This window comes from Vicugna pacos, chromosome X (genome assembly GCF_048564905.1).
Source record: "Vicugna pacos chromosome X, VicPac4, whole genome shotgun sequence".
NCBI lineage: Eukaryota > Metazoa > Chordata > Mammalia > Artiodactyla > Camelidae > Vicugna > Vicugna pacos.
Window position 1 is genome coordinate 49,949,059 of NC_133023.1, and position 23,546 is coordinate 49,972,604.

At 42.3% G+C, this 23,546-nt stretch overlaps 1 protein-coding gene across 1 annotated transcript in view; it reads left to right on the plus strand.

Moving 5' to 3' along the window:
- Window positions 1-18,772, plus strand: part of MSN (moesin) — a 64,710-nt gene extending 45,938 nt beyond the window's left edge. Inside the window, exons 3-13 of the mRNA XM_006218965.4 lie at window positions 2,412-2,507; window positions 4,292-4,566; window positions 5,932-6,015; window positions 6,693-6,839; window positions 7,996-8,092; window positions 9,778-9,941; window positions 14,320-14,450; window positions 14,694-14,854; window positions 15,288-15,380; window positions 15,729-15,953; window positions 16,535-18,772. Coding sequence (XP_006219027.1) covers window positions 2,412-2,507; window positions 4,292-4,566; window positions 5,932-6,015; window positions 6,693-6,839; window positions 7,996-8,092; window positions 9,778-9,941; window positions 14,320-14,450; window positions 14,694-14,854; window positions 15,288-15,380; window positions 15,729-15,953; window positions 16,535-16,699 — 1,638 coding nt within the window. The 3' untranslated portion in view covers window positions 16,700-18,772. The remainder of the gene's footprint in view (window positions 1-2,411; window positions 2,508-4,291; window positions 4,567-5,931; window positions 6,016-6,692; window positions 6,840-7,995; window positions 8,093-9,777; window positions 9,942-14,319; window positions 14,451-14,693; window positions 14,855-15,287; window positions 15,381-15,728; window positions 15,954-16,534) is intronic.
- The last annotated feature ends 4,774 nt before the right edge of the window (window positions 18,773-23,546 follow it).

Below are 23,546 nucleotides of genomic sequence, written 5' to 3' on the forward strand. Positions count from 1 at the left end.
TATTCCCAGTCTGCCTGCTATGACCTAGCGTCCTGGCCCCAGTGGTCCATTTTCAGCATCTTCAGTGGGTCCCTTTCTCTCTTGGGGATGAATTGCTTCTTGGAACTTATTTCTTCCCACCGATTGTACCTGGACACTGTTCTTCTGCAGCCCTGTGAAAAACCATTAGAACTATTAATTAGGCCCTATCTTAAATGTAGGATGAGTAAGAGGTGCTTTAAAGATCTTACCTGTCCATCCTCTCCCTCTATCCTCTACAAAAAAAGCCAGTATCATTTTTTAACATGACTACTTTGTATGCCCCATTTAAAACCTGCTGGCAATCCCTACTGCCTATTAACTTAGAATCAAGGACACACCTTGCCATTGAATCCTGGAAATCTCTTGATCTTTCCTCATACCTCACACCTTCCCTCATTTACCTTTTCTAAACATGTTCCTAATTACCCAAGTTGACAAGGTTTAGGTGGGAAATGGGGTTATATTTCTTAGTCATTTATAAATAACCTAATTAGTAAAATGATAGAACTTGAGAGAAGAAAGAGGCCATCTAAGCCACACCACCTGTGGTAGATGGGGAAGCTGGATAGATGAGAAAGCTGAGGCCCAGAGAGGGAAATGTGCTGCCTTAAGATCACACAGCAAGTTGAAGCCAGAAGTGAGACTTTCAGTCAGGTTTACTAATACCTGATTCAAGCTATGAAAGGGAAGGGTGACCACCATGCATACCCTGGTGAGCAATGAAGGTGAGTGACTTGGGGATATGGCTTCTCTCCAAAGTTGTTGTCGACTGAGCCTAGTGGGAAAGCCAGGAACTATATCTCAATGCAGAGGTGGTCAAAGTCCATTGTCTGGATGGGGTACCTGGGCCAAAAGAGAGACAAGCTGGTTAGTCACTTGAGAACCCCAGGGCTTCTAAAATCCTATGAGCCACTGGCATTAGGAAATAGCATACTAGAGAAAAAAAGGGTACAGGCTTTGGAGTCATACATATTAGGATTCTAGCCTAGGCTCTACGGTTTTAGACAGATTGCCTCCCTTAAGACTTATTTTCCTCATTTATGAAATGGACATAATAGCTATCTCATGGTTGTTCAGCATTTGGTACTTGGTACATAATAGGTACTTAATAAACATGATCTACTTTTTCCTCGGGGCCTCTCTGAAGCTCTAGAGTGTAAGCTCTGGGAGTGACCATGGGGCCTGGCTTTAGATGCATAGTAGAAACTTTGTGGATAAAGTGCAATATGTGAGCGTGTGTGTCTTGAGAAGAGATAACGATTTATTCACAAGGAAGGACATAAGCAACACTGGGTCCTTGTTACCTGTTTCTAACTCTAGGTAAATTTCTTCACCTCACTGCCCCTCTCCCACCTCAATATATTACCACCCTCCACTCAATAAGAGAAAAGATAAAGAAGACTCCCAGATGCCAGGATGACCTCATTAGGATGTGGCTCAGCTTCACTGCCACCATCTGCAGTGGTGGGCATACTGGGGTTAAGCCACCAGCCAGAACTATTTACATGCTAATGTCAGGGACTGGAAAACAGACCCCATCTGTCTTCTCCTGGCTGTCTCATTTTCCTGCCCACTGCTCAGCCAAGATGCCCAGAACACCAGAGGGCCCCTCAGTTACTACACTGAGATACTCACCATGTTTCCACTCTCATTCCCACTGTCAACCTGTGTGAGTGGTAAAGGGGAATCATGACTAACCTGTAATCAGGGCTAGAAAGAAGCATCTCAGCCCCTAGGCACAGCACAGCTTTAGGATGTGTAGGTACCACAGTCCATGATTTACCTCCTCAAACATTCCTTCTTGGGGCATTGTAAATGGGACTCAGTCTGAAGGGCATAGGCATTATTCCTAGTTTCTAAAGATAAAGGAGCAATCCAGGAGAACAAGATGCAGGAGTTAAGCCAACAGTCTCTACCTTTAGACTTTAATCCATCCTGGGAGTGTGAAGCTGCATGGTATAAGAGAGAGAAGGAGGTGGCAGAAAACCCTGGGTTTGAATGGTTTAGGAATCAAATAGACCTGACTCTGTTTGTTACTCACTAACTGAACCTTCATTTCTCTGAACCTTACTTTACCATCTGTACAATGAGCCTAATTGTAATTGTACAATAGGGCTATTGTGAAAAGTCAAGGAAATAATAAATATTAAGTTATTGGTGTGTGGTAGTGCTCATAAATAATAGATCCAGTCCCTACCTCAGCAGAAGTACCTTGGGCAGAGAGATGTTGACATCACTTCTTAACTGCTGCCCAAGTGTATTTTCTTGCCAGACCCTGGGTGCCTTATATCCTTTCAGGTCAGAGACCATGTGGGCTCCATGTTTGTGTCCTCTGTGCCTGGCACAGGGTTGTCATTCAATCAGTGATGGTTTTGTGTTTTTTCTTCTAGGTGGTGAAAACTATTGGCCTGAGGGAAGTTTGGTTTTTTGGTCTGCAGTACCAGGACACTAAGGGTTTCTCTACCTGGCTGAAACTCAATAAGAAGGTAATTGCTCATACACTAATAATAATAATAATAGTAGTAATAATAATAATGAGGTTGGAAGGAAACTTTTGGAAGTGATGGATATATTTATGCATAGATTGTGATGGTGATTTCATGGATATATACTTATTTCCAAATGCATCAAGTTGATTATGTTAAATATTTACAGTGATATCTCAATAAAGTGGTTTAAAAAACAAACAACTCCCCCCAAAAAACAAAAAAAAAGTCAAAAACAACAACAAGAACAAAAAAGGTAATTGCTTACCCCACTGTTGGGTTTGAAATTCGCTCCTCCACAAGATCTTGCTCAGGGGTATAACATGTGCTAGCTGGTAAATCCAGGGCATCTGGGGCTGTATTTTTCACTCTGGGTGGTCTCTCGACCACTGGATTAGAATAAGGGCAGAGCTCTTGCTCTGTCTCCACTTGGATTTCTAACAGTGAGAATGGCCAGTGTCCACAGAGGAGAGTACCCATTAATAGACCACAGCCATTAGTAGTTCTTCAAGAGGGGATTGGTATCCTTTTTTTCTTTCAAAACTCAAGGGCTTTATGAAATTTGTTAAACAGAGTCATAGACTCTTGAACTGGAAAGAATCTTGAAAGTCTCATAATCTTATCTTGTCCCTTTCCCTGCCTGTCAACTGATACCTGAACCCCATACAGATGTTTCCCCCTTTCTGGATATTCTATTTCAGTAGAACTCCAAATGGGATGATTCTGTGTTTTTGGTTTTTTGTTTGTTTGTTTGTTTTTTGCACTTTATTGGTTCTATACTCTTCACAAAATTGCTTTTTCAATTCGTACGTCACAGGATTTAAAATTTCATTTGTATATTGGCATTTGTAGAATGCTACCCAGAAAGATGTTTACTGATTATAACATACTTTGTTTGGCTCCAACAGATTTAAAGTGCTGCTCCTTATAGAAACTGAATTGTACTTCAAATTCAGTATTTGTTTCATTGAGCTTCAGGATCATTGCAATGAGTACAGTGAAAAACTGATAAAAAAACGAAGGACAGAAATCAGTATCAAAAAGAAAAACACTACTTTCCTCTTTAATGACAAATACAGATGGGATGATTTAAGTATAGGTTCATTCAAGCTCTCCACCTCCAAGCAGCATCTCTGTAAAAGCACGGCAATTCTCCATCTCATTATCCTCAAACTGGCTGACTTTGTCCTTGGAAGTCTCCATACTGTCCTGGGGCTTATTTTCCTGATTGTGTCTAGGGGATGGGTGCCCCACCTTCTGCTGGCAGTCTTGTTTTCCCAAAGAGTGGAGGTGACTTTTGCTGGGAAAATATGGAGCCATTAGGAGCCAATTTCAGGCTTTAAAAGACAATGTGATTTGTGCTCTTGCCTAGCCAATTCCCAAGCCTCAGTCATATATCCCAGTCTTTACTTTGCTAATTTACGGAGTTGAGAGAGTCTTAAAAGAGGAGGTTCTTAAGCTTACCCTCAGAATGTGGTGGCAGTTGAATATATTGTCAGATGATGATGGTTTAAGGGCTTATAACTTTCAGTGGGTGTTAGGTTATTTCAGGAAGAAATTCCCAACAGAAAGCAGTTATGGATGTGGGATTGGGTTCCCAATAAAAGTAATATGTCTCTTTTCTGAATTAACAGGAGAATTGCCACCTGACTCTTTGGGATTAGCCAAATTGATGACTTTTCAGTGTCTTCTCCCCACCCTACAGCCACTCCCCTACCCTCCAAAGTCTTATTTTGTTTTCAAAGTCTAGTTTTTAAGAGTCCGTAACCCCTTGTTGCTCCTAGGTGACTGCTCAGGATGTGCGGAAGGAAAGCCCCTTGCTTTTCAAGTTCCGGGCCAAGTTCTACCCTGAGGATGTATCTGAGGAATTGATCCAGGACATCACACAGCGCCTGTTCTTCCTGCAAGTGAAGGAAGGCATTCTCAATGATGATATTTACTGCCCACCTGAGACTGCCGTGTTGCTGGCCTCCTATGCTGTCCAGTCCAAGTATGGTGACTTCAATAAGGAAGTCCACAAATCTGGCTACTTGGCTGGGGACAAGTTGCTGCCACAGAGGTGAGGTGGTGTCCTGGCCATTTACTCTGGCCAGAGTGGGCTGCAGCCCAAAGCTGATTGATCCCTATTACACAGTGGCTGCCAGACCTATCCCTTTCCACTAGAGTCTGTCTGAAGACCATGTTATGCTGCTCAGAGAGACATATTTGCATATGACACCATACCCTGTTGTTATTACTCTGGTTCATAAAATAAAAAGCTTTTTTTCTCCCTCTTCTGTTTACTTGATTACAGAACTTCATTACCCTGAAAACTGGTGCTTATATAGAGAATGAGAGATGGACTGATTCTCCTTGTTCTGATTCCGTTTGATAGATCCTTTTCACTGATTTAGACCTCTTATATCAGAGGCTTGTAGGAGTAAGAGAGAAATACTCAAGCCACGAATATGGGGAGCTCAGTCTTTTAATATTAACAACCAGTGTACAGAGCTTTCTTCTTATATAAACTTCAAAGTTGAACTTTCTCAAACACTCATTATTTTTGTTTTAGCATCACAACACACAAAATGATTAAGGCAGGCATTATCCTTATTTGCTGGCTAAGGAAATAGAGGTACAGAGGTGCTCACTCTGACTTGCTCATCTCCCACAGCTCATTTGAGGCACAGCTAGACCTGGAACCCTAGTCTCTTGATTTTTTTAACCATGGATTCCCACCCCTCTACTGCATCCAATGGCTGTCTTCATAAGCTTTTGGATTGGGAGGAAGAGTTCTGCTTCATTTTGGTAACCTCAGTCCCAGTGGAGCTGTGCAAATGTACAACTCACCTGAAGGAATTAGGGATAGTGGTTGTGCCCTGGGACTCTATCTGAGTCACTGCCATGATGTCTATGATAGCATATTTAAAGTAAGCCTTGCTTACAATCTATTAGATCTGGGAAGCTGAGCCTGTTAGTTTCTCCCAAAGCCATTTGGGTTCAGTTCTTTATTCTGTAGTCACAGGCTGTAATCTCATCCCTGACCAATAGTGTCACAAATGCAAACTTGGCCCCACAAAGATGTAGGAGAGAGTGTACATGCCTTTGTGAGGCCCATTTATACTCTTAGCCCCACAAGTCAGCACAGACTCCTGATGCATTATTGTTCTGCTTGGGGACCATGGCACATTATTGGATTTTCTGGTTAAAGGTACAAAGGAAGGTGTTCCCACTGTCTTCTTGGTCACACATTCTGTATCTCTTCTACCTCTCAGGCAGTTCCCTATGTCTAATTAATACCTCCTGCTGTAATTTCAGTCCACTTCCACTGTAATGACCCCACACCCTTTTTGCATCAACCCCCTAGAGAGCTAAGTAGACCTCTTTTTACCACTGCATTTGGACTTTGTGCTTTAAACTAATCACCACCAATTTGTCTTTCCAGGGTCCTGGAGCAGCACAAACTTAACAAGGACCAGTGGGAGGAGCGGATCCAGGTGTGGCATGAGGAGCACCGGGGCATGCTCAGGTAAGCCCGCTTTAACAACTGTGGGGTCTGCTGCCCTGACAGGGAGAATAAGAGTTGGTTCTAGGGGGGAGAAGAGGCATAGAGCTAGGAACACTGGAGGATGTTGGAGAGGGAGAGACAGGAATGCAGTTTATAGGGGAAATTAAAGATGGAAGGCAAATCAGGACCATTATAAAGCTGTACTTTTTGTGAATGATGGCAACTGATAGCCCAGACAGTTTTGACCATAATGAAATGGAAGGGACCTCAGGATCCCTAGGGATCTTCTGGGCCACCAGGGGCTCCTCCTCAAGAATGAAATGAGGAAGGAATTCTATAACCATGGCAAATCATTTGGGCGTTGTCTAGTTGAGGAACAAATCTTACCATTTCACCATCACCACCTCACCTAGGCTCTGTTAAGAACATGCCTGTATAAAGAAACTTCTATGATAGCTAACATGCTAGAGGCCAGCAAGAGTCAGTCCACCCTTACTCCCCTTGGGAACCTCAGACCTCAGGCTCCTGTCAGCATGTTTTGGCAAAAGTCATGCTGTGCTTTGTTCACCATCATCTGCTCACCTTTTCATCCCTAATGGCAAGATTCTTGTCAGAAGTGTAGAGCTAGTAGGCTTTCTACCTCCCTGGGTCTGATTCATAGGCTTCCCTTTATAACCACCCCCAACTCTGTTGTTTAGGGAGGATGCTGTCTTGGAGTATCTGAAGATTGCCCAGGATCTGGAGATGTATGGTGTGAACTACTTCAACATCAAGAACAAGAAAGGCTCAGAGTTGTGGCTAGGGGTGGATGCCCTGGGTCTCAACATCTATGAGCAGAATGACAGGTATAGTTCAGAGCTCTCTTAGTTTTTTTGGGCCACATTGACACCTAGGGCTCACCACAGAGTAGGATTGTACCCTGTATATTTCTTTTTTTTTACCTAGTTTAGGCCAGCCCAGATGATTGCATAACCTCCCTCAGGCCTCTAAATCTTGCATTGACTAGGCTTGCACTGTCCACTAAGTTGGCTTCTGGCCATATGTGGCTACTGAGCACTTGAAATGTGGTTGCTCCAAACTGAGTTGTGCTATAACTGTAAACTGCACACTGGACTTTGAAGACGATGTGAAAAACAGAATGTAAAATGTCTCATTCATATTTTTAAAAATATTGATTTGCATGTTCAAATGATAGTATTTTGGATATACTGGGTTATATGAACTGGAATTGTAGTTAATTCCACCTATTTCTTTTTACTTATTTTCATGTGGCTACTAGAAAATTTTAAATTACATGTGTGGCTGTCATTATATTTCTGTTGAGTAACACTGGCCTAAAACCTACCTTGTTAGAGTTTACAGTTAATCTTGGGGGAAGAGTATAACTCAAGTGGTAGAGCGCGTGTTCAGCTCCCAAGAGGTCAGGGGTTCAATCCCCAGTACCTCCTCCAAGCAGAAATCAATGAAGAAACTTAATTATCCTTAATTAATCCCCTCATAGAGTTTACAATTAATCTCATTTCCATATGATGATTAAGTGCTTTTTGGCCTATAATCCCTCTCACTATACTTTATCTCACTTGCTTATTTTTTCCCCTTGGTCTTCTATAAGTGGGAACGGGGATCACTAGATTATTGTTCCACATAACTTCTGAATCTTGGAACTCATTATTTACATTTTCCCCAACTTTTACAACTTCAAGTTGGAGAATTCCAGTTAAGTAGGGCTGGGGATTCTCATGAGACATTGTTACAAGGTCCATGCCTCAACAAGAAATACAGTAAAACAAATCTCAAATTTTGGGGCAAGGGATATGTTGATTGTAGTACCCTCAATGCTGGCAACTGATCTGGTGGCATGTGATGACACTGGATGATTGGCAATGAAGCTACCTCCTTAAGGGAGAAGTTGGTGGTAGGGAGGGCAAGACACCAAGCTGCTATGTCTTGTCCCTTCTTATCTTATCTTTGACCTGATGTTCTTGGTCTCCATTTCTACAGACTGACTCCTAAGATAGGCTTCCCCTGGAGTGAAATCAGGAACATCTCTTTCAATGACAAGAAATTTGTCATCAAGCCCATTGACAAAAAAGCCCCGGTAAGTGACTCCTCCCACTGGCCAAGGCAGGTGCTTGCCAAAGTCCTGGAAGATGCTAGGAGCAATCATGTCATTCTGTTTTCTCTTCCTTTTCTATCTTTTTTTGTGTATGTGGGTGGGAATAGGAAGCACAAAAGGTGATTGGTGATGAAAGAGGATGTTGATGCCAAGAAATGGTCAGGAGGCATCCTGTAACTGGTGCCATCCTGTTACCTGTGTCTCAGGAGAACCATGGATGAGGGAGAGCCTAGGCAGTCTAAGTACTGCCTCTTAGCCACTGTCTTTTACTGCCCTGAGGCTCTGGGGTACAAAGAGAGTACATCTTATCTATTAAAGCCTCTAGGCCCCAGAAAGTGAAAACTGTTCATATACTTGATTTATCTTTAATTGTGGAGAAAGGACAGAGTGAGAAGATGTCCAGATCCAAAGATGATCCTCCAAACTTGCTTTTTGTTATAACTTTGCTGCTGTGCTCTCAAGACTTTTTTCCAGAGCCATCCAAGAACTAAAAAGTGCCTTAGGTCCAGTCACACCTCTCACCTACTCAGCTGCCTGAGACTGGCAAGACTGGAAAACTGGTGATTGGGAATAGGGTAGAAAACTGAGAGGAGGGTCTCCTCTTTTGGTGTACCTTGTATCCAACAAGGTCTAATGGCCATGCTGAGCCAGACCCTTCTCATGAGGCCTCAACTATTCTTCTCCAGCTCTGAGGTCTCTGAACATCCCCTACTAGGGACTTTGTATATGTTGTCTCCTTAAACCCTCAATGACATTGTCAAGGTTAGCAGTAGAATACCCATTTTATGAGTGATAAAACTGAGTTTCAGAGGGATGGAGTGATTTGCCCAAGATCACACAGCCAAAAATAGTAGAGCTGGGATTTATACCAAGGACATTTGACCTCTAGAGCTTGTGCTTCTTCCACTGTACCCCAAGATATATGAGATGATAGCAGTTTGGGTTCAGTGGCAGAGGAGCTGGTGGTTAGCCCATCAGCTGGTGACCTTGGTCCAGTGGTATTTGTAGTAACAAACTCAAACTCACTGGATTTTCTTGTGTGTGTGTGTGTGTTTTTTTTTTTTACTGCTGCTATGCTCAACTTTCATCAGAAAAAGGTAAGTAACAAAGCCAGCTAAATCAAGGGCTTATTTAAAAGACAACAACCAGGATAATTGATGTTCAGGAGATTTATATATTTATGTATGTATTTACAACCTGTCTCATTCCAAAAAGGATTTAAGGAATTGAGTCTAGGATATGCTTTTAGGAGATTATAGAAACAGTCCAGGCCACCCATACTGTACTCACCAGGATATTATGCAGGGATTATTGGGCCTCTATGAGAAGCCCCTGAGAACCAGCAGGATACCTAGTTAGCGGATAAAGTCAGTTTCTATCTTTCAATTGGATTGAGGGTATTTTAGGATGCTTTTCATAAGCAAAGGTTGAAAGAAACTGTGGCTTGGTGGAAAGAGCACTGGTTTCAGAATCAAGAAGCCTGGGTTCTAGTCCTGGGTCTGCCACTAGCCTGCCGTCTGACTGGGCAAGTCACTTCACTACTCTGATACATAGTCTTCACATCTGGAGCATGATCTGTCCATGTTTTTGGACTTAGCTTTTCAGAAGGCAGAAGCCCACCTTCATCTGTCCCTCTAAACACTTTCTGATTGCTGGTTTTCCACCAGGACTTTGTCTTCTATGCTCCCCGGCTACGGATTAACAAGCGGATCTTGGCCCTGTGCATGGGGAACCATGAGCTATACATGCGCCGCCGCAAGCCCGACACCATTGAGGTGCAGCAGATGAAGGCACAGGCCCGGGAGGAAAAGCACCAGAAGCAGATGGAGCGGTAGGTGCGGGAGAACTGAAGTGGGGTCGAGGGCTGGGGCAAGGAAGCTTCTCGATGGTGCCAAGCCTGCTAGAGGCTGAGCGTGAAACCATCCTTCACTGGGGAGAGAGATTGCTGTACAGGGATGACACTCCCTCCACTAAGTCTCAGGCATCCCTATCCCCAGGAAGCAGGCATTAGAACTGTCGGATTTCAGGATTAGGTTGTTTGTTTTTTTCTTATTAAGTCATATGAGCTGCTTATGTATTCTGGAGATCAAGCCTTTGTCGGTTTCATCTTTTGTGAAAATTTTCTCCCATTCTGTAGGTTGTCATTTTGCTTTACTTATGGTTTTCTTTGCTGTGCAGATGCTTGTAAGTTTAATTAAGTCCCGTTTGTTTACTCTTGCTTTTATTTCTATTGCTTGGGTAGACTGCCCTAGGAGAACATTTTTGAGATATATGTCAGGTAATGTTTTGTCTATATTTTCTTCTAGGAGATTTATTGTATCTTGTCTTATGTTTAAGTCTTTGATCCATTTTGAGTTTCTTTTGTGTATGGTGTAAGGGAGTGTTCTAGCTTCATTGATTTACATGCTGCTATACAGTTTTCTGAACACCATTTGCTGAAGAGACTGTCTTTATTCCATTGTATATTCTTGCCTCCTTTGTTGAAGATTAATTGACCAAAAGTTTGTGGGTTCATTTCTAGGCTTTGTATTCTGTTCCATTGGTCTATATGTCTGTTTTTGTACCAATACCATGCTGTTTTGATTACTGTAGCTCTATAGTATTGTCTGAAGTCTGGGAGGGTTATTCCTCCAGCCTCTTTCTTTTTCTTCAGTAATGCTTTGGTAATTCTGGGCCTTTTGTGGTTCCATATAAATTTTGTTATGATTTTTTCTAGTTCTGTGCAATATGTCCTGGGTAATTTGATAGGGATTGCATTAAATGTGTAGATTGCCTTGGGCAGTATGACCATTTTAACAACATTGATTCTTCCAGTCCAGGAGCATGGGATATCTTTCCATTTTTATAAGTCTTCTTTAATTTTCTTAATGAATGCTTTGTAGTTCTCCATGTATAAGTCTTTCACCTCCTTGGTTAGATTTATTCCTAGGTATTTTATTACTTTGGGTGCTATTTTAAAGGGGATTGTTTAGACCTAAACAAGCAATTCTCCAAGGAAGACATACAAATGATCAATAGGCACATGAAAGAATTCTCAATATCACTAATTATTAGAGAAATGCAAATTGAAACTACAATGAGGTATCACCTCACACCAGCAAGAATAGCCATCATTCAAAAATCCACAAATGATAAATGCTGGAGAGGCTGTGGAGAAAAGGGAACCCTCCTGCATTGCTGGTGGGAATGAATGTTGGTGCAGCCACTGTGGAAAACAGTATGGAGATTCCTCAAAAGACTAGGAATAGACTTACCATATGATCCAGGAATCCCGCTCCTGGGCATATATCCAGAAGGAACCCTACTTCAAAATGACACCTTCACCCCAGTGTTCATAGCAGCACTATTTACAATAGCCAAGACATGGAAACAGCCTAAATGTCCATTGACAGATGACTGGATAAAGAAGAAGTGGTATATTTATACAATGGAATACTATTCAGCCATAAAAAACAACAACATAATGCCATTTGCAGCAAAATGGATGCTTCTGGAGAATGTCATTCTAAGTGAAGTAAGCCAGAAAGAGAAAGAAAAATACCACATGAGATTGCTCATATGTGGAATATAAAAAAAACTGAACATAAATACAAAACAGAAACAGACTCATAGACATAGAATACAAACTTGTGTTTGCCAAGGAGAAAGGGGGGTGGGAAGGGACAGACTGGGAGTTCAAAATTTGTAGACAGTGACAGGTACATGCAGAATAGGTAAACAGGATTATACTACTATATAGCACAGGGAAATATATACAAGATCTTATGGTAGCTCACAGGGAAAAGAATGTGGCAATGAATAAAAATATGTTCATGTATAACTGAAAAATTGTGCCCTACACTGGAGATTGACACAACATTGTAAACTGACTATAACTCAACTAAAAAAAGTACTCTCGGATTTCAGAGGCTTATAGGAGGGAGGGACATTTCATAGTTCCTCATTATCTATGACCCTCATGCTGCTGCTCTTTCAGGTGAACTCTGGGTTGCTGTGGGCTGCCTGAGCAGTAGAGTAGCAGTGGCAGGAGGTTCCCTTCATTTAAATCTGGACTCTGTTTTAAATGAAGGGACATTTAAATGCTCTTTGGCCAGTTTTTCAGCCTCACTCTAGGCGCGCTTCCACTCCTGTTCAAGTTCCAGAGCCCTGCGGGTCTGTTCTGGAGAATGTCGTTCTCCAGACATTTTCTGGACAGAGCCACCAGAATTTTCCCTACAAAGCCTTTATGCAACTGTAGCCCCTTGTTACTCAAAGTGCATCAAGGATTAGCAGCATCAGCATCAACTTTGGAACTTTTTAGAAAGGCAGTACCTGAGACTTACCCAAACCTCCTGAATCAAAATCTGCATGTTAAGATCCTAGTTGACCATTTCTCCAAAGAAGATATGCAAATGGACAGCAGGCACATGAAAACACCCTTAGTCATCAGGGGAATGCAAATCAAAACCACAGTAAGGTACTACTTCATACTTACTAATATGGATATAATAAATGAAAACAGAAAATAACAGTCTTGGCAAGAGTATGGAGCAGTTGAAACTCATGTTCATTGCTAGTGGGAATGTAAAATGGTTCAGCTGCTGTAGAAAACAATTTGGTGGTTCATCAAAAAGTTAAACATAGAATTACCATATAAATCTACAATTCCACTCCTAGGTGTATACTGAAAAGAATTAAAAACAGTACACACATGTTCATAGTGGTGCAACTTACAAAAGCCAAAAGTTGAAAATAGCCCAAATGTCTATCAGTGAATGAATGCATAAACAAATTGTGTAGCCATACAATGGAATATTATACAGGCATTAAAAACATGAGGTATTGATACATACTTCAATGTGGATGAATCTCTAAAACATTATGCTAAGTTAAATAAACTAGACACAAAAGGTCACAGGTCAAATCCTATATGAGTCTATTTATATGAGATATCCGAAATAGATAAATCTATAGAGATAGAAGGCAGATTGTTGATTCAGGGGCTGTGGAGAGGGGAGATGTGGAGAAACTTATAATGGGTATGGGGTTTTACTTTGGAGTGATGAAAATGTTTTGGAACTAATAGAGGTAGTGGTAGCACAACATTATGACTATATTAAGTGCCACAGAATTGTTCACTTTAAAATGGTTTAATTTATATTATGTGAATTTCACCTCAATAAGTTATTAAAAAATAAGATCCTAGGTGATTCCTGTGCATGGTAAGGTCTGAGAGGACTGTTCTAGTAGGTACTTTGTCATTAAAAGTTTGGAACTTCAGGAAACTTCTAGTAGGCTGGAAAATGACTCCACATATGAGAGGTTAGACACCCAAGTTTCACATTTGTTCGAAAAAAATGAGATTGAGGGCAGATTACAGACCTGGATCTGGTGGGAACCTGCCCTGAGGGACCTCATAGTCTGGAAGGAGTAAAAGGAGCAACAGTATTTACACAACTGTTCAGGGTACAAATATTGTGTCATTCATTCACTCAATATACATTTATTGAGCAGTGAAAAAAAACCAGACAAAAATATCTACACTCATGAAACTGTCATTCTAGTGGGAAGAGACAGAACAAATAAGCATATTATGCAGTATGTGACATGATAAGAAGCACTATAGAGAAAAATAACAGGGAGGAGGAATGTGGAAAAGGATAGGCCAAGTATTCTGAGAGCTCAGAAAGATAAAGGACATCTAGTCAAGGGAGAAAAGAAGGCCTCCTGGAAGTGTTGGGCCAAGAAAAAGCAAATACTTATTCTAGATTTGCAATAAATTCTGGGAAAGAGGCTCTTAGAACTGGGCTTCAGAGGGCAGGCAGAGGGCTGATGCCCTAGCCATAGAGATCAGCAGACTTGAAGCACAGTATACCAGCACAGAGCTGAAGCTTATCTCCCTATAACTCCATGAGGTAGACAGGGAAGGACTTACTAGGCCATTTTACAGATAGGTGTACTGGGAACAAGAGCAAAGAAGTGACATAGCTAAGGTCACCCACTGCTTACCAACCGATTAGTGGCAGAGCAGAAAGTCTAGGTTGGATCTCCTGATTCTGGGGCAAGCTGACAGGGCCCTGAGCATACCAGCCTATGTGGGGCTATGATGTGAAGACAAGGGTGTAGAGATAAGGTGGGGACTGAAGATCCAGGGCTAGGGAGCCCTGGGGGACCCAAGGCTTCCATGCGGTCTTTCTATCCTGTTCCATCCCTTCTTTTTTCTTCCCTAGTGCTCTGCTGGAAAATGAGAAGAAGAAACGTGAGATGGCAGAAAAGGAGAAGGAGAAGATTGAACGGGAAAAGGAGGAACTGATGGAGAGGCTGAAGCAGATTGAGGAACAGACTAAGAAGGCTCAGCAAGGTGAGGCTTGGAGTCATCTTGGAGACTGACTCTTTGGGCTGGAAACCCTTCTATCTGAGCTGCAGACTCAGGCCATATGTTCCAGTTGTGGCTATAGGATAGATGTGGGATGGGGCAAGAGGAAGAGAGCCTAGAGCTTTCTGCCAGCTGTGCCCTGGGGTGAAGCATTTCCAGGAAGGAAGCTAAGTGTCCCTTCTTTATCTCTGCACTCTTCACCACCTTTCTAACCCTTTCTCTTCCCAGAACTGGAAGAACAGACCCGCAGGGCTCTGGAACTTGAACAGGAGCGGAAGCGCGCCCAGAGTGAGGCTGAAAAACTGGCCAAAGAGCGTCAAGAAGCTGAAGAGGCCAAGGAGGCCCTGTTGCAGGCCTCCCGGGACCAGAAGAAGACCCAGGAACAGCTGGTAAAGCTAAAAAATGGGCTGAGATTATGTGACCTGAGTTTTCTCTTGTCTTCCCTAATTGTGAGGTGGGCAATGCCAAAAAGAGAGAGAGAGGGAGGTAAGTAGAGAGAGAGTGAGAGACGGGGAGAGAGAGAAGAGGGAGAAGGTGGAGGAGGAGGAGGAAAAGGAGGAAAAAGAGACAGATATAACATGTTTGTCTTCAGGCCTATAGTGTAAGTGGGGAACTCTGACTTATAAGGAAATGGAGTTAATAGGGTGCTGTAGTAAATCTGAGAATAGGAGTGTTCCTCTGGACTTCCTAGAGGAGTTATGGTAAAAAGAGCCTCTAGAACATCAAGCAAGTGGAGCAGCAGGTTCCTTGTTAGTTCCCAGAAAATCTGGAGTTGAGGACACCTGGGCCCTGAAGACTCATAAGCTTCCGATTTATCCATAGGCCTTGGAAATGGCAGAGCTGACAGCTCGGATCTCCCAGCTGGAGATGGCCCGAAAGAAGAAGGAGAGTGAGGCTGCAGAATGGCAGCAGAAGGTAAGACACAGTGTCCAGGGCAAAGCAGTGTGGGATGGGGTTCTACATGCATAGGTTCCAGTTCCTTAGATTCCTTAGGTTTGGTTTCCTTCACCCTTACATCCTCTCTTGATAGTGAGCAATATGGCAGAAGGGCCTCAAGTCTTTCTCAAATACTTCCCAGAATTCTCCAATACCCCAAGGAAATTGGTACAATTAATCCTATTATACAGCTGAGGAAACTAAGGATCAGGCAGACAAAGAGACTTGGCCTACCTGGTGCCTGCTTCCTGCTAGGCTATTCTAGGCATAAGTTGGGATTGCACAAGTTGGCCTGGTCTGACTGCCAGCTCTTCTGTTACTGGACAGGCTCAGATGGTACAAGAAGACCTGGAGAAGACCCGTGCAGAGCTGAAGACTGCCATGAGCACTCCTCATGTGGCAGAGCCTGCTGAGAATGAGCAGGATGAGCAGGATGAGAATGGGGCAGAGGCCAGCGCCGACCTGCGGGCTGATGCCATGGCCAAGGACCGCAGTGAGGAAGAACGTACCACCGAGGCAGAGAAGAATGAGCGTGTGCAGAAGCACCTGAAGGTAGCCAAGCAGAAGCAATGGGTCATGGAGACCGTGTGTAGCCTATGACCTTCACTAGGTCATCGGTGGGGCATGACCTTCCTAGATCATCATGAGGGGATAGGTAGAGGAGCCTGTCTCAGTGCTATATGGAAGCTTGAGCCTTTCTTAAGTGAGTGTTTTAGGGGAAGGCACCTCTCACTTCTTAATCAGATCATGGACCACCTCTTCCCTTGCCTTTTTTTTAAACTCCATCCTCCATCCATACTCCATTTATACTTGGTTGACTAAATCCGTACCTGAATCTTTGGTACATTGTTCTGCTCTCAGGGAATACCTGTCATCAGTTGATCTGCTAAGTTTGTGATGTTTTTATTTTATTCTTGCCTCACTGCAGTTCTAACAGGGCTGGAAATGGCTCTTAAAAATGTGTGTGTGTGTGTGTGTATAAAGAGGGGGTGGAGGGAGAGAGAGAGAGGTGGGGGGAGGGAGGGAGGGACGAAGGAAAGAAGGAAGGCAGGAAGAAAGGAAATAAATCTAGTTAATAAGGGGAGTAAAATAAGAGAAAGCCATTAACCCCTCATCCCCTTGTCCCCTCACAGGCTCTCACTTCAGAGCTGGCCAATGCCCGCGATGAGTCCAAGAAGACTGCTAATGACATGATCCATGCTGAGAACATGCGACTGGGTCGAGACAAATACAAGACCCTGCGCCAGATCCGGCAGGGCAATACCAAGCAGCGCATTGATGAATTTGAGTCCATGTAATGGGCACACAGCCTCTAGGGACCCCTCCTCCCTTCTTCCTTGCCCAGACACTCCTACACTCTTGCCTAACACACACTGTGCTGGAGCCACTAACTAGAGCAGCCCTGGAGTCATGTCAAGCGTTTGGTGCAGCCATGGGACCAAACCTAGCCCCTCACCCCTTACTCACATTCCTAGGTAGAGAGATGGCCCACTATGGTGCCAATGGGACCTTCTTTTTCCTCTGGCCCATTTGATCTAGCTTGCTAGAAGAAATCACTTTCCCAGTTCAGAGGCACTTCCTGCTTGATTTGAGAAATACACCCACATTGACTGTTGTTCTGCAGAAGACAAGTGTGGAGTAGGTTGAAAACTAGCCCCTACCCTTGCCCCACCACTGCCTTCCTCTTCATGGTTCTTTGATTTGCAGAATTGGAATATCACAGGGTTTAGGAAAAGAGGCAGGACCCTGGCTATATGCTCTAGAATGTCAACTGCCCAAGAATTAGGCCTCCCAAAGTCTATTCCTTCTCAAGTCATTTAGGCTTTGTAATGATTGGAGGCTAAAAAGATGTTCAATCATTCTACTCTCTACCTCCCAGATTGAGCCTGTTACAAACTTGGTCCCAATAAACTTGGTCCCTGAGTTCAGGGACTCAGGTTCTCCTCAGGGTGAGATGGGGGAGACAGTGCCTTCAAGAGGCTTCACCAACATCCTCAAAGACCATTGGCCCTTCTGTTCAGGCAAGACTGGGTAGAAGTTCTGTCCCAAAGCCTTAAGGGATCATAGGCTTGTTAAAAGTGAGCTCTATGGGCAGAGATATCTCTTACTTATTCTGGCTTCCTCTTCCCTTTTTGGGATCTGCCCCTCATCACTCCAATCCCCAAATCCCCTCCAGGTAGAAGAGTAGGAATGGTGACACCAAAATCCAGCCAGTACCATCCAGGACTCTTACTGAAGGGAGAAAATATTCACACCTGGCTTCAGTACTTTCCCTGCTAGGTATCCCAGACCACCTCTCCCTTCAGAGCTACTTGGGCCATAGCTCCTGCTTCAGGGCCATCAAGGCCTTGGTGTGGTGAGCCCTGGATCTTGATGCCAGTAGGCTCAATTGATGAGAGGGTGGAAGAAGCTGAGTGTGATGAGAGAAGCCCGTGGCCCAGATCCTGCAGTTTACTTGACCCCCTTCAGGTGCCTAATAGCCCCTTCCTATCACCTCTCTCCAAGGTGGTAATTGGGTCCTGCTTCTGTTAGACAAACCTCTAACCCAGGTCTTGCCACCAGCTGAGCTGTCACTTGGAGCTGTAAACCAGAGAGCTGTTAGGGGCTCTGGCCTGGTCCCTTTCACACCCCCACCCCTTTTTCTCAACCCAGGAGCAGCCTTCTCCTCCTCTTCATCTCTGTCTCATGTGTGCTCTTTTTCTTTCTACCAGTATTATATATTTTAGTGGCATCTAACTCAATATTGATTTCTGCATTTCTTGCTAATGCACCCTAAGAAGATATTAGTCTTGGGACAGGATCATTTTGGCCTCATTCCCTTACCACCCCTTCACTTGGGAAGCTTATACTACATTATAAGAGAATATTTTGCCAGAAACATTAATGTAAGAAGCTTTCAGTATTAGTGATATCACCTGTCACTATAGGTCATGCAATCAATTTTTAAAGTACTTGGTATTTGGTTTTATTGTTCTTTTTTTTGCCATCTCCCCAGAGTTTGGTCCCCAAGGGCGATACTGTCCTTCCATGCAGTGCCCTGAGCCCAGAGCCCATGGTTTTGATCCCTCCCTCCCCTTGCCTCCTGCTTGACCTTGGGAAGTCTTATGTGCATTGCTGTGAATTATATTAACACTTTCTTGGTGATACAACCTACATTGGCTAAATTCAAACCTGGAATTGTGGGGCAATCTAGCTACCTTTAGGGCAGTTCCCCTCCTCCCACATCCCTCCCAGGAAAGCTGGGGAGAAAGGTTAGATTTTGTATTCAGGTTTTTTGTGTGTATTTTTTGGGGGTTTAAAATTTGTTTTTGGAGGGGTTTATGCTTAACCCATGTTCTATCTCAGTGCCAATAAAATTTAGGAAGACATCACTGTGACTTGATCTTTCTTTGTGGAATGAGCAAGTGGCTGCAAGATACTTCACTGTAATTTCCACTCTCTGGACCACCTACCCATCCCTGGTCTCATTCCATTCTCACTTCAGTCGTATGGGGCATAGATCTGACTCTCTTCATTTTATAGAGGAAGGAATGGACTTGAAAAAGAATAACTGCCCAAGGGCACAGGACTGTATGACTTAATAGCCTATGCCCTTTCATAGCCCCAGGCCAACTTTTCCAGTGTAGGTGGGCCCTGCATTGACCATGTGGTGCTTATGGGCTTGCTTGGCATTGGGGCTTTGGGGCTGCTTGTGAGGGGTGATTTATATCTCTGGACTTCTCCTGGGGTGGTCAGACCCTTTCCTGCCTCCTTGTCAGGAAGGCCTCCAGGCTTGTTCACCTCCTACTACCCTCATTTATTGCAGTGCAAATGAACGTCAGAGAAATTATCTTGAGCTTTGTTGCAAAAGGTGTTGGGGAGTGGAGTGTCAAGTAAGAATAGAGATTGTATATCTGTACAAAAGCTGTTGGGCAGTACTTCCTGTCAATTTTATAGCCTACATTGGTTATCCCGATTTTACTGTTGAGGAAACTGAGACCTAGATAAGCCTTCCAGGCTGTCTTGGACATGGCATACTCTCTCATTTAAGCTTCCTTCTTGGTGAGCCAATACTTGCAAGGAAAAGTAAGTTGCGTGTTCTGTGAACTCTGAATCCTTATAATAGCCCTTGCAGGCAGTGGCTCCCAAACTTGTCTGCATATTAAAATCTTAAAGATTCCAAAACCTAGACCACATCCTCAGATAAAATTATAATCTCTAGCAGGGGGACACAAGCATCACAGCATATTTGTTGATTCCAATGTGTAGACAAACTTGGGAACCACTGCTCTGAGGACTTACTATGTTACCTCATTTTGCAGATAAAGAAACTGAGGCCCAACAAGATGAATTAATTTGTCTAAGGTCACAGAGATTAGAAGTAGTAAAGCCAGGACATGAACACAGGCAATCTAGTTCATGAGCCTGTGCTCTTAACCACTACACTAGATCTTTTCCCTACCATTCCCACCAGGGGTCTAGGGGAAAACAGATATGTACTGGGAACAGAAGATGCAGTCAGCCTTCTGTATCCATGGATTCCACATTCACAGAGTCAATCAACTGTGGATTGAAAATATTTGTAAAAAAAAATTCCAGAAATTTCCAAAAAGCAAAACGTGAATTTTCTGCATGCCAGTTACTATTTACATAGCATTTACATCATATTAAGTATTATAAATAATCTAGAGATGACTTAAAATATATGGGAGGATATGCATAGATTATATGCAAATATTATACCATTTTATAAAAGGGACTTGAGCATTTGCGGATTTTGTTATCTGCAAGGTTCCTGAAACCAATCCCCTGTGGATACCGAGTGATGACTACTTGCACAGCTTCAATTCTAAGGTAACAAATAGAATTCTAGGACTTCAGAACATCAGTGTAGGAAGGAGCCTTAGGAATATCTGCTAATGATAATCCCAATTGTTGTTGCCTTAGAAAGTGAAGAAGTCCTAGGTCCCTTCCACTTTCAACCAGAGGATGTTTGCTTTTCTCTGCTTTGTATGTTGGGCTGAATATGTGTAAATAACTATTTTTTTTAAAGTGGGAGACAAGTGAACTTATGCGTCTAGGAAGATGAATATGGTAGACAGGGTAATGGTGCCTCCCTGCCCCTAAAGATGTCCATATTCTAATCCATGAAATTTGTGAATATATTACCTTATGTGGCAAAAGAGACTTGGGCATGTGATTAAGTTAAAGAGTTTAAGATACGGAGGTGATGCTGGATAATCCAGGTGAGCCCAATATAATTACAATGGTCATTAAAAGATGGAAGAAGATCAGAGTCAGAGAGTTGAAGATGCTGTGTTACTGCTTTGAAGATGGAGAAAGAGGCCACAAGTCAAGGAATGCAGGTGGTTGCTAAAAACTGGGAAAGGCAAGGAAACATATTATTTCCCAGAACACAGCCCTGCTAACACTTTGGTTTAAGCTCAGTGAAACCCATTTAGGACTTCTGTATGACCTCCAAAAAGTGTAACATAATAAATTTGCGTTGTTTTAAGCCATTATAACATTGTTACCCATTTCTCAACATCCTCCATTCTTGAAATGACAATGTTGTAGAAATGGAGAACAGACAGGTTGTCAATGATTAAGGAAGTAGGGGGAAGCCATGTGAGAAATAGATCTGGCTATAAGAAAGCAACATGAGGGATTCTTGCAGTGATACTCTGTCTTGACTGTATCAATGTCAATATTTTGGTTGTTTGCAAGATATTACTATTGGAGAAATCAAGTAAACAGTACATGAGATCTCTTTGTATTATTCTTATAACTGCATTTGAATCTACAAAGGATTTCAAAAGAATTAATTTTTAAAAAGGGGGCAGTGTTGCTAATGTGTATATATACAATAGCAATGGTGCTTTTGTTCACCAAAAGACATAGCAGTACTATTTGCAATAGCTGCAAATCTGAAAACAACACAAATATCCATCAACTAGAGAATGGACAAAACTATAGTATATTCATGTAATACTCAGCAATAGAAATTAAAAAAAACTACTGATGCATACAAAAATATGGATGAATCTCACAGACGTTATATTGTACAAAAAAAGAAGACTCAAAAGAGAACATACATAATTCTATTTATATCAGGCTCTAGGGCAGTCATGGTTGTCTGGAGCTGGGGTAGGAAAAACTGACTGGAAATAGGCACAAGAAAACCATCTGGGATCATGGAAATATTATTGGTTTGGGTGGTGGTTACAGGGTACAAACATGTAAAAATTCATCAAGGTGTATGTAAATTACAACTCAATAAAAAAAGAAAAGAAAGAGGGGGCCCTCCATCGCTGTAAAAGTTTGAACATATCTAGAACAATGTTTCTCAAATTTTACTGTATATCATAATCACTTTGTGGGCTTCTTAAAACAGATTACTAGACTCTACCCACAACGTCTCCAGTTCAGTGGGTCTGAAGCAGAGCCTGAGAGTTTGCATTTCTAACAAGTTCTCAGCAGGTGCTGATGCTGCTATTCCAGGGGCCAGACTTCTGGAGAGCCACTGCTCTAGAATCTAAAGTAGACCAATACTTTTCTGAGAGATGAGGAGATGAGGCTTGTCTAAGGTCCCACAAGCAGTCCAGCAGATATGGGTCTGGAACTTGCTTTCTGACCCTTTTTGATGGGACTTCAAGACCTGGATCAGGCCTTCTCTGCCATCCAAGAGTAGTGCACTATTGCCTGTCTTCCTGTATCTCTTAATTAAAATGTCTGAGCAGGAAGGGGCCAGAGAGATTCCTGAATTTGATTACTCTTTGTATAGAGTAGGAAACTGAGGCCCAAGAATCAAAGGCACTTGTCCACAGTCACAATGGTAGGACTTAGCCTTGAACTATCTCCTGTATCTGCCCCAGACCTGGACAAATATCTACCATGGGGCACCCTTGCCATCTTGGCTACTTTGCTTCCAATCCTCTTCCTAAAGAAAGCTCCTCCTCCCACATTTACATATCTGTACACAGGTGATGTTTCTTAAAGTTTTTGGTCAAGATCTTAAAGAGTCCATGCTACTTCTACATCACTTTCTAGAGTTAAAATGGAGGGCTTTGAACCTATTTCTCTCTGAGAACATCAATTCCCTTCCTTAGCTTAAGGAGCATTCATGGCTCTTCACAACTTGACTTGTCTTATCTTTCACTATTCATCATTACCTATTTCCCCTCAACATTTTACAATCTAGACATAGTAGAAAATCCCAAAAATGACAGTCTAGGACTAGAGGGCTTCACTGGTGAATTTGATCTAACATTTAAAGAAGAATTAACACCTATCCTCAAAATATTCCAAAAATTACAAAGGAAGGAGAGCTTCTGAACTCATTCTAGGAGGCCCGTATCATCTTGATACCAAAACCAGACAAAGATATTATTAAAAAAAAGAAAATTACAGGCCAATATCAAGATGAACATAGATATAAAAAACCTCATCAAAATATTACCAAATTAATTCAATAATACATTAGAGGGATCATTCACCACGATTAAGTGGGATTTATCCCAGGGATGCAAGGATGGTTCTATATCTGCAAATCAATCAATATGATATACCACACAAATAAGCTGAAAAATAAAAATCATGTTATTATCCTAACAGATGCAGAAAAATTTTTTAACAAAATTCAACATCCATGCTGATAAAAAACTCAACAAAATACGTATAGAGAGAACATATTTCAACATAATAACGGCCACATATGACAAGCCCATAGCTAACATCATACTCAATGATGAAAAGCTGAAATCCTTTTCTCTAAGGTCAGGAACAAGACAAGGAAGCTCACTCACTCTCACCACTTTTACTAAAGATAGTATTAGAAGTCCTAGCCACAGCAATCAGACAATAAAAAGAAATAAAAGGAATCCAAGTAGGAAAGGAAGAAGTAAAACTGTCACTGTTTGCAGATGACATGATAATATACATTTAAAACCCCAAAGGCATCACCAAAAAACAACTAGAGCTCATCACTGAATTCAGTAAAGTTTCAGGATATGAAATTAATATACAGAAATCTGTTGCATTTCTATGCACTAACAATAAACTCTCAGAAAGAGAAATTAAGAAAACAATTCCATCTGCAATCACATCAAAAAGGAATAAATCTGAGGAGGTAAAAGGCTAATACTCAGAAAACAGTAAGATACTGAA